This window comes from Capra hircus, chromosome 1 (assembly GCF_001704415.2).
Source record: "Capra hircus breed San Clemente chromosome 1, ASM170441v1, whole genome shotgun sequence".
Classification (NCBI taxonomy): Eukaryota; Metazoa; Chordata; class Mammalia; order Artiodactyla; family Bovidae; genus Capra; species Capra hircus.
In genome coordinates, this window is record NC_030808.1 from 53030661 (window position 1) to 53042904 (window position 12244).

Below are 12244 nucleotides of genomic sequence, written 5' to 3' on the forward strand. Positions count from 1 at the left end.
ACTTTCCTCTTTTGGAGTTCCAAATCGGTAGTTTGGATGGCATCATCAACTCAATGGGCATGAGTTTGAGCAAACTCCAGGAGATAGTGAAGGACAGGGACGCCTGGCGTGCTGCAGTCCATGGGGTCGCAAAGAGTCTGACATGATTGAGCAACTTAACAACAACAACCAGATTTAGCATCTAGAAACAGAGGTGTCCACAGGCAGAATGATAAATGGTCTTCATTTGGAGGGATAGATGGCCTTCACTGTCCTTTTAAAGTGAGTGCCTCTGGGTATCAAGAACACATTGTTTATTTTCACTGGCCTAGGAAGTCTATCTCTGGGAATATATTACTAAAAATAATTCTAATTATAGACAAACAGCTAGCCACATGCTGTTCACAGCAGACAAGCCAGTTACAGGGCAAGATGAAGTAACCTTTGTCCATCTAATTGATGGATGAGAGACACTCATAATGACTATACAAGATACAAAAAAGCTCATGATGAATTGAAAAAGAAAAACCTCAAACAGATTGCCATCATGTAAAAGATAGAGGGGGAAAACCTCATTAATAGTGGTCGATGGTTAAGAATAAGCCACGGAACATTGTTCTAATGTTAACTGGTTGAATGTTTGTGGATCCTCAATAAATGGCAGGCATTGCTCTAGATGACTAACATATCAGTGAACATAATAAAGGCCCCTGCCCTCAGGCAGCTTACACTGTGGCAGATGGAGACAAGACAAACTTATTTATTATGTCAAGCATGTAGTTTCTTTGAGGGTATTAAATCCAATGAAAAAAGAAGCACATGGAGAAAACTGGTTGAGAGTACTCTAGTGTCACCTTCTCAACAAGGCCTATCCTGACTTCCCCCAGATCTATTTGATTAACTCTCATCCTTAAGTTTTTTCTTGATGAGTAGGGTACTCTAGGCAGAAAAAATAGTCAGGGCAAGACACTAGGGTGGGAGTATGCCTGATATTTTCAAAACATAGCAAAGAGGTCAAAAGAGAGTAGGTTCATACTATCCAAGGCATCTACAGATTCAGTGCAATCCCTATCAAATTACCAATGGCATTTTCCTCAGAACCAGAACAAATAATTTTAAGATTTGTATGGAAACACCAAAGACTCTGAGTAGCCAAAAGAATCTTGAGAAAGAAGAAGAGGGCTGGAGGGATCATGCTCTTTGACTTAAGGCTATACTATATAAGTTGTGTCTGACTCTTTGTGACCCCATGGACTACAGCCCGCCAGGCTCCTCTGCCCGTGGAATTGTCCAGGCAAGAATACTGGAGTGCATTGCCATTTCCTCCTCCAGGGAATCTTCCCAACCCAGGCATCAAACCCAGATTTCCCAAATTGTAGGGAGATTCTTTGTTGTCTGAGCCACAAGGGAAGCCCCATATATATATTTTGCTGAGTCACATCAGTTGTGTCCGACTCTGTGTGACCCCATAGACGGCAGCCCACCAGGCTCCTCCGTCCCCGGGATTCTCCAGGCAAGAACACTGGAGTGGGTTGCCATTTCCTTCTCCAATGCATGAAAGTGAAAAGCGAAAGTGAAGTCTCTCAGTTGTGTCCGACCGCATGGGCTGCAGCCTACCAGGCTCCTCTGTCCATGCGATTTTCCAGGCAAGAGTACTGGAGTGGGGTGCCATCACATTCTCCGCATATATATATTACTTGGCCATAAAAAAAGAATGAAATAATGCCACTTTAAGCAACATGGATGGATATAGAGATACTCATGTATGGATGTGAGAGTTGAACCATAAAGAAGGCTGAGTACCGAAGAATTGATGCTTTTGAACTGTGGTGTTGGAGAAGACTCTTGAGAGTCCCTTGGACTGCAAGGAGATCAAACCAGTCAATCCTAAAGCAAATCAGTCTGGAATATTCATTGGAAGGACTGATGCTGAAGCTGAATCTCCAATATTTTGGCCACCTGCTGTGAAGAGGTGACTCATCAGAAAAGACCCTGATACTGGGAAAGGTGAAGGCAGGAGGAGAAGGGGATGACAGAGGATGAGAGGATTAGATGGCATCACCAATTTAATGGACATGAGTTTGAGCAAGCTCCAGGAGATGGTGAAGGACAGGGAAGCCTGGCATGCAGCAGTCCATGGAGTCACAAAGAGTCGGACACAACTGAGCAACTGAACAACAACAACAACAAAAGCAACAAGGATGGATATAGAGATTATCATATTAAGTGAAGTAAGTCAGACAGAAAAAGACAAATATCATATCAGTTCAGTTCATTTCAGTTCAGTCGCTCAGTTGTGTCCGACTCTTTGTGACCCCATGAACTGCAGCACGCCAGGCCTCCCTGTCCATCACCAACTCCCAGAGTTGACTCAAACTCATGTCCATTGAGTCGGTGATGCCATTCAGCCATCTCATCCTCTGTCGTCCCCTTCTCCTCCTGCCCCCAATCCCTCCCAGCATCAGGGGCTTTTCCAATGAGTCAACCCTTCACATGAGGTGGCCAAAGTATTGGAGTTTCAGCTTTAGCATCAGTCCTTCCAAAGAACACCCAGGACCGATCATATGATACCACTTATATGTGGAATCTAAAAAGAAAAATGATACAAATGAACTTATTTACAAACCAGAAATAGCCTCATAGACAGAAAACAAACTTGTGGTTACCAAAGGGGAGAGCAGGGATCAAAGAAGGACATACATTCAGAGTTTGGGATTAATATATATACACTACTGCATATAAAATAGGTAATCAAAGACCTGCTATATAGCATAGGGAACTATACTCAATATCTTGTAATAACCTTTCATGCAAAAGAATCTGAAAAAGGAATATATACACATACACATATATGTAATTGAATCACTTTGCTGTACACTTGAAATCAATACATTATAAATTAACTATTCTTCAATTTTTAAAAATTATAAATGTAAAAAATAGGTGTGGGCTCATCATTGAAAATTAGGGGAAATGCCTGTTTCAATGAGGTGGACATGATAAAGCAGCGTGTCTTATAGACTGCGGATAGCCTCTACCATTCTTGGATCATGAAAGCGATTCCAGTCAACTGCATATTGCTTTTCCCCTTCATGGAACAGAGTTGGGCAAGGCCTTTCAAGGTGGCACAGAGGTGATCCTTCCCAGACAAGAGCATGCTTTGGAAAATATAACATCAAGGGCCTCACCACGCCCCTCGAATTTTTAAATTCCCACCCAGACTCAGTGATTGGTTCATCACTTCAGTGGTTTCTCCACCATTCTTCTGGGCTTGAGACTTGTGAGTGAAGCAACACTGAAAGTTTCCTTACCGTTCTCACTCCGTAGCTTTGTCTTCTGCGCTGTCACGTCATTTGCTAATTGAGTCACTTCATCCAGTTTTGCATTTGCTTCTTTCAAGCGTTCCTCATACAGACTACAGAGCTTCTCAGCATTAGCCTACAAGTTGAGAAGGGAAGGTTGGACATGGTTTACAGAGAACATGCTGAATTAGCTGCATAAGGAAGGCAGGGAGGGGCGGTTCCTAGGATCCTTGTGCTCTCCTCTGCCCTGAAAGTCACAGCTAGCATTGGAAAACCATATCTTCTAATTTTAAACAGCACGATACACTCAGAGTCTGGGCCCCTAAGGGGCCCAAACTTTTCAAATTATAGGTATTAATGGAAAAACAAGTCTCTGGTATTGGGGAATGTCTCTTAGAATTCTTTGCTTTTCAGAAGGAAATGTGTCAAATACTGATGAAGTACATAATTACTTCCTGACATTATATATTTAACCATCTTTCCTTTCTTCTAGACTATAAGCTTCATGAGAATAGAGATTCCATCTGATGACAGATTATACCCCCTATGTCTAGAATAGTATCTAACACATATTAGAAGATCAATAAACAAGGGGGTAGTTCAGAGGGATGAGAAAGAAAGGATGGGAAGGATGGAGGAGGAAGGAAGGAAGTCTAGAGGGTTGACCAAGAATGAAAGGAGAAAGCAGATGAATCTGAGATACAGTAGCATAATAACAGAAGTTTGAACTGAGAAAACTGGACCCTCCCAATCACTAAGGTTGTAGGCTCATGATTACCCTGTTGGGTTATCATTTCAATCCCAAACTCCAACTTCTCAGAATTGGTTGTTCATGTTTAAAGAAAATGATATGCTAAGTGACCTATCCACTTTTACCTGGTTTAAGTAACCAATCTAATCATCAAATTTTTGCCACACTGAACACTAATGCCAATGACTTTGAAATTCAATATTTTCAGGACCAAGAGCTTCCAAATGTAAGATGGTGCTGGCCCCTTTACCTAGCTGTAATTTTCATTCTTATCATTGATATGGTCAGAAATCATAAAATGACACTGGCGGGACTTCACAGTTCTATGGATTTTGCATTACTGTTTTTGTGTTTTGTTCTTTATGTATATTAACTCTCAGTCCATATGAGACTTTCGTCTCTATAAAGAAATAGTGCTATGGAAAAAGGAGGGGAGATGTAGGAGAAGGGATAGCAAGAGAGAAGAAGGAGAGATGAGAAGATTACTTTGACAAAGAAAGGATCACATCAGTGGCATTTCAAGAAAATGGTGAAAACTGTGAAAGCTGGTGGTAAGTCTGATAGTTTTCAACATTAAACTAATTTTTATGATATAGCAATGGCCAAGGAAGAGAAACATCTCCAGGATGATGCCAGGTTTGGTCCTTTGGGAAACTTCTGAGTCAGCAAAGACTTTGGAGCTCTCCAGCTGGAGCCTGTGCTGTGATGAAGATTGTTCTCAGTAAACTTACTCTATTTTATAGTTAGAAATGACTATTCTAACTTTTTTTATGGAAGACTCCTAAATTACATCTTATATACCCAAGGCCAGACACAAAATAGGAAACTCAAATTACTACAAACTTTAGTGAGAGGTTGGCAAACAGACCCACTAAAGTTTACTTAGAGGTCACATTCAAGCTTTCCCTATAAACCTCAACCCCCAAATTGTTTTTTTTAAACTGAGTTGGTATATTACCCACTGATTAGCAAACAAGGGAAGAGGCCATTTGGAGGCTGACAAGAAATATCAGTAATTTTACTCACAGATATTGCACACCCATGCCACGTGGTGGATATGAAACTAGACCTGGCAGAGACTCAATCAGCTTTCTGTACATCACAAAGGTTAGAACAATGATGTTCAATGTCAGGCACACTCAACTACCCACAATCTCCACTCATCACTAGAAGCTATAGAAACAACACAGGCAACAATTTCTAAATAGTCTGTAATTTCAAATATTTTGATTGTTGAATATGTTTGCTTTACTACTTCTGAAAGTAATCTGATAGTCAAAATTGGCACACTCATTTTCCTCACAGTATTCCTCAGGAACTCAGATTGCCTCTGTTTTATAAATGAGGAAATGGTCAGAGAGGCTAAATACCTTGCCCAAATTCACACAGCTAGTATGTGTTGGGTTTAGGATTTGAACTGGTGCAAGAAAAGAAAAAGTCAGACACTAGATTCCTAAGCATCTGTTATATGAAGTAATAACAAAGGAAATGTTAAGGATTAATTGACTTAACATTCTAGTTGATTGAAATTGTCATGAATCCTGTGTGAAATTGGACTCCAGATCCAACTGATGGATTCTGGAAGAAACTGAATAAAAATAAGACTATGTGAGCCATTTTTGTTTTATGTTCTCTCCAATAATACATGACCTGTGAATTGGATCAGGAGGAAGACAGCCAGACGTGAGAAATGCCACTTCTGCTTATGACCAGGAGTGTGCTCTACGGCACACCTGCCTACTGAGGGTGAAAGAACACAGATCTCCATAAGATAGCTTAGTCAGTGTTGGGGGAATGGCAAGCAAAGGAGCCAGAGAATCCCCTGGTTTCAAGAGAAGCCTGTGTGATTAAGCCCTGCATGGCCCTGCACAGCTACAGAGTAGCCAGCTACTGGGCAGGCATAAGACATTCGCCCTCAGGCACAGCCATGGTATTTACCCATGGGCACTAACATTGGTATTGTGTTTTCAGTCGAAAAAGTGTTTTCATAAGCAGGATCTGCAAAGGCAATGTGATTGTTTATCTAAAGGTGGCCTGGACAGGGGCATGCCATTCAAAGGGTGGTACCCTCAAAAGTACTTCAAGTTTCAGCCTAAAATAGACACTAAACTTGATACTAAGAAGGAAGGGGTTAATGGAATAATGCATATTTATTCTGAAGCTGGTTCTTAAAATGACACATAAAAATGCTGCCTCCTAGAAATTCAGGAACCAATGGGAATTCAAAATAATCAAGATAATTGTGAGATTGCCTATAACTTCTAAATTGCCCTGGGCCTCTCTGTCAGCCTAATATGCTTTCGAAAATGCTTCGGTTTCCACTGTACCACTGAGTATTGGCATTTCTGGCATTATAATTCAGGAAAAGATGAAGTAAACAATTCAAGATAAAGTTCAGCAAAATGTATATGCCTATGAGAGTGAACAGAATCAATTTCTCCCACCAAGAAATATGTAAGGCAGCAACAGAATGCCATCACCCACAGAAATACACAGGATTAGGGGTTGAGGCCCATCTCCGCCATATAATTTTCGTGACCCTGGACAAATGATTAAATCTATGAGCCACAGAAATCCCAAGAGGTATATGTAGGAAACTGAGGCTAGTAACTGAGTGTACAGATTATGGAAAGCACTTAGTCAACATGAGTAAAAGAAGATCTAGTTTCTGCCTTAGAGATGTCTTCTACTGAAGCAAACTGAAAAGATTACAATGCAGCAATACAAAGGGGATGGCAAAAGGGCTACAAGAATTCAGAAAAGAATTCAGGTAAAAATTTCAATAAGGGAAGTTGAACTTGAGCACTCCAGAGAAACAGTTTAGTTTGGAAAAGGCATATTGGTGGGAAAATGGATATTTGATGGAAGGCAGGCATTCTAGCATGGCTGAAGTAGAGGGAGTAGAGAGTCTAGGAAACAAAGTTCTAGAATCTAAAACTGGCGGGAGGAGTAGAGTCAGATCATGGGCTGCAGGGTACCTTAAAGGGCAGAAGTGTGGATTTCACTCTGAAGCAGGGACATGATCCCACAGAGCCATGCATCTCTCAAAATATTCATATGGGCACTATTTTTAAAAGATTGGGGAAAAGAAGATAATTTAGAAAACACTGCAATAATCCAGTTAACAGATAATGAAATTTTTACATATGAGTGGGAATGGAATGAAAAATTACAAGACAGTACAAAATTGACCTTCTGTAAACATTGATTGGAAAGCCAAGAACAGAGAGGAAACAAACAAACAGTTCTAGGCTGAGAGTCTGGGTGATGGAAGGAACAGGGTGCTGGTGGCAAAAATATCCATAGGAATTATATGTCAGCTTCAGGAGAGGCAAGTCTGGCTTTAGACATGCTAATTTGAGGAAAGAGAGACATTACTGATCTTTGCAAGAACCAATAAAGAAACTACTTTTGAGATGTGTGCTTAGTCACTCAGTCATGTCCGACTCTTTGCAGCCTCATGGACTGTAGCCCACCAGGCTCCTCTATCCAGGGGATTCTCCAGGCAAGAATACTGGAGTGGGTTGCCATGCCCTTCACCAGAGGATCTTCCTGACCCAGGGATGGAATCCAGGTCTCCTGCATTGCAGGCAGTTCTTTACTGTCTGAGCTACCAGGGAAGCCCAATCAGGGGAAATAAAAGACATTGCAGGAGTTAAAGGAGTGAGGAGGTAGTGAGATATACACTGACTTGTGGGAGCTAGTTTCCAAACAAGGCACACCAATGAGCCACACTCTCTAGTATCCACACCCATGTGTAGACCCTATCCTATGACTCATCACTGTTGGGAGTCACACAGAATCACTCCACCGTATTGCAAGCCAACCTCACAAAAGTCTTTGCAGTTTCTGGTCTCTGGAATATTTGCTTTTAATGCCCTGAATTACCATGTAAGAGGTCTAACTCCCCTGTGACTACCACGCTGTGAGGAAAGCCAAGCTAGCTTACATGGAGAGGTCACAAGGAAAGAGACATTTCCAAACAGCCCTCAACTGTCTAGCAATCCCAGCCCAAGAGCCAGACAGGTGAGCAAATAAACCTTCAGATGATTTGAGTCTCAACCACCATCTGCACTAAGCCTGTCAAGCCCCAGAACCAACAGAGAAAATGATAAATTATTGTTTTAACTTCAAGGTTTTGAGGGTGATTTGCTACATATCAATAGATAAATAGAACATTACTCTTTGGTCAAGGAGTCAGATTAAGACAGACATGGACAGGCTTTGCTTTTCTCTCAAAATACTACCCCTAATATGGAAAAGTCTGGTTTTTTTTTTTTAATATGAGAATAATGGTTATGTGGAAGAATATTTTATTCTTTGGAGCAAGAATGAAAGAAATGGCTGAGTGAATATCTTATAAGGTGAAGAGAGAAGTTATAATAAACGGTCTTAATCTTATCAGTTAAGTGTTAACATTTACTAAAAGGATGGGTTCAGGAAGGCAGGGTTGGAGTTTGAGGAAACATTTTTGTTTCTCTTTTAAAATAAAACAAGTTAGAAGAATAAAGAACTTCTGAGCAGCAATGAAATTCCAGAGGAAGCTGGTAAGTATAAAATTAATACATAATTAGTATGGATTTATGGTGAATCTATCAATGCTCTTATGATTTTATGACTGCTACTCAAATGTATAGCAACAGAAGAGTTCCTGAGGATGAATGAGAGGCAAAGAGTAAGGTCTTCTAGTGCTCACTTGGACTGATAAAGGAAGATAAAGCCTACAAGGGCAAGGAGTGAGAATGTTTTCATTGCTGAGTTGAAGACAGAATCCAAACAAAATGCAGCATACAGAAGAGACAGAGGGAGAGAGGTCCGAAGTCCTCACTAGATTTATATTTTATGATAATTGAAGGTGTGATGGCAGGGATGGAGAGGAACAAAGAGAAGGAAAAGCAGGGTAGTTGTGCTTCTTTCTAATTGATGTGCTATTTAAAAGAAATTAATACTAAACATTTCAGGATTCACTCGGTATCTCTGAAGAAATTGTACATTTTTATGGTTGCCATCCTTAAAGATCAAGCTTTATTGTTGGTTTGTCTTCCCAGATGACTACAGATTCTGCTCACAGGAAGAATCTGGCACCAGTTATTTGCTCTGCATGGCCTCAATCAAGGCTCCTCTCAGCTGCCAGCAGGTAAGGAGGTTCTTACCTGTGATCTGATACTAGTCATTTGAGATGAGAGCTGGCAGAGTAGAGATTAATGGGCTCGGTGAAGAAAGAACATGTGAAAATTCTCCTAGTGTTGGCTTATTAAAGAGATGCCAGAGGACACAAAGGAGAAAAAGTTCTTAACTTCCCCCAAAGCTGTTTGTACCACCATTTGTTCGGATGGATTTAAAAGTTCCTGAGCCCCGCTTGGAGTGCTCCCAACTCAAAGCCATCCTTCAAGAGAGAAACACCACTGATGAATCTATTTGCAAAGCAGGAATAGAGATGAAGACATAGAGAACAGACTTGTAGACAGTCACAGGGAGGGAAAGGAGAGGGTGGGACGAACTGAGAGAGTAGCACTGACGTATACACTACAGTGTGTAGAATAGACGGTTAGTGGGAAGCTGCTGTATGGCTCAGGGAGTTTAGCTCAGTGCTCTGTGATGACCAGGAGGAGTGAGATGGGGTGGGAGGGGGAGGCACAAGAGGGAGGGGGCATACGTGTACTTATAGCTGATTCTGGTTATTGTACCGCAGAGGCTAACACAACATTGTCAAGCAATTATCCTCCAATTGAAAAAAGAGAGACACACACACACCATGCACAAGTTAGTGGCATCCCTTGTCCAGCCTACTTACTGTGTCATCACCAGAAAGATCCACAAGGAACACAGACTGGAATTCCAATAAGGTCAGAAGCCATTGTCAGGCTACATTCAGGGGATGGTCATGGGACTTTAGCAATGCCTGAGCTTAGACCTGATCTAGAGAGGAGCTGCCCCACGCCTGAGGTCAGAGGTGGCGGCCTAGAGGAGCTACTCCATGCCTGAGGTCAGGGCTGCAGCCGAGAGGAGCTACCACACACTCGAGGTCAGGGGAGGCAGTCGAGAGGAACAACGCCACATCCAAGGAGCGGCGGCTGTGCGGGCAAAGGAGGGCCGAGAGGAGCTACTCCACGTTCAAGGTCAGGAGACGCGGCCGTGAGGAGATACCCCTCGTCCAAGGTAAGGAGCAGCGGCTGTGCTTTGCTGGAGCAGCCTTGAAGAGATACCCCACGTCCAAGGTAAGAGAAACCCAAGTAAGATGGTAGGTGTTGCAAGAGGGCATCAGAGGGCAGACACACTGCAACCATAATCACAGAAAACTAGCCAATCTGATCACATGGGCCGCAGCCTTGTCTAACTCAATGAAACTAAGCCATGCCCTGTGGAGCCACCCAAGATGGGCGGGTCATGGTGGAGAGGTCTGACACAATGTGGTCCACTGGAGAAGGGAATGGCAAACCACTTCAGTATTCTTGCCTTGAGAACTCCATGAACAGTATGAAGAGACAAAATGATAGGATACTGACAGGGGAACTCCCTGGGTCAGTAGGTGCCCAATATGCTACTGGAGATCAGTGGAGAAATACCTCCAGAAAGAATGAAGGGATGGAGCTAAATAAAAACAATACCCAGTTGTGGATGTGATGGGTGATAGAAGTAAGCTCTGATGCTGTAAAGAACAATATTGCATAGGAAGCTGGAATGTTAGGTCCATGAATCAAGGTAAATTGGAAGTGGTCAAACAGGAGATGGCAAGAGTGAAAGTCGACATTCTAGGAATCAGTGAACTAAAATGGACTGGAATGGGTGATTTAACTCAGATGACCATTATATCTACTATTGTGGGCAGGAATCCATTGGAAGAAATGGAGTAGCCATCATGGTCAACAAAAGAGTCCGAAATGCAGTACTTGGATGCAATCTCAAAAACGACAGAATGATCTCTGTTCATTTCCAAGGCAAACCATTCAATATCACGGTAATCCAAGTCTATGCCCCAACCAGTAACACTGAAGAAGCTGAAGTTGAAGACCTACAAGACCTTTTAGAACTAACACCCAAAAAAGATGTCCTTTTCATTATAGGGGACTGGAATGCAAAAGTAGAAAGTCAAGAAACACCTGGAGTAACAGGCAAATTTGGGCTTGGAGTACAGAATGAAGTAGGGCAAACGCTAATAGAGTTTTGCCAAAAGAATGCACTGGTCATAGCAAACACCCTCTTCCAACAACACAAGAGACAACTCTACACATGGACATCACCAGATGGTCAACACTGAAATCAGATTGATTATATTCTTTGCAGCCAAAGATGGAGAAGCTCTATACAGTCAGCAAAAACAAGACTGGGGGCTTACTGTGGCTCAGATCATGAACTCCTTATTGCCAGATTCAGACTTAAATTGAAGAAAGTGGGGAAAACCACTAGACTATTCAGGTATGACCTAAATCAAATCCCTTATGATTATACAGTGGAAGTGAGAAATAGATTTAAGGGACTAGATCTGATAGACAGACTGTCTGAGGAACTATGGATGGAGGTTCGTGACATTGTACAGGAGACAGGGATCAAGACCATCCCCATGGAAAAGAAATGTAAAAAAGCAAAATGGCTGTCTGAGGAGGCCTTACAAATAGCTGTGAGAAGAAGAGAAGTGAAAAGCAAAGGAGAAAAGGAAAGATATACCCATTTGAATGCAGAGTTCCAAAGAATAGCAAGGAAAGATAAGAAAGCCTTCCTCAGCGATCAATGCAAAGAAATAGAGGAAATCAACAGAATGGGAAAGACTAGAGATCTCTTCAAGAAAATTAAAGATCCCAGGGAACATTTCATGCAAAGATGGGCTCGAGAAAGGACAGAAATGGTAGGGACCTAACAGAAGCAGAAGATATTAAGAAGAGGTGGCAAGAATACACAGAAGAACTGTACAAAAAAGAGCTTCACGACCCAGATAATCATGATGGTGTGATCACTCAGACATCTTGGAATGTGAAGTCAAGTGGGCCTAGAAAGCATCACTGTGAACAAAGCTAGTGGAGGGGATGGAATTCCAGTTGAGGTATTTCAAATCCTGAAAGATGATGCTGTGAAAGTGCTGCACTCAATATGCCCCCAAATTTGGAAAATGCAGCAGTGGCCACAGGACTGGAAAAGGTCAGTGTTCATTCCAATCCCAAGGAAAGGCAATGCCAAAGAATGCTCAAACTACCACACAATTGCACTCATCGCACAC

General features: G+C 42.0%; 1 protein-coding gene across 1 annotated transcript in view; it reads right to left on the bottom strand.

Annotated features, from left to right (window-relative positions):
- The window catches only part of MYH15 (myosin heavy chain 15), a 139306-nt gene that overhangs the window by 44793 nt on the left and 82269 nt on the right, over window positions 1–12244 (bottom strand). The window contains exon 27 of the mRNA XM_018050029.1: window positions 3291–3417. Coding sequence (XP_017905518.1) covers window positions 3291–3417 — 127 coding nt within the window. The remainder of the gene's footprint in view (window positions 1–3290; window positions 3418–12244) is intronic.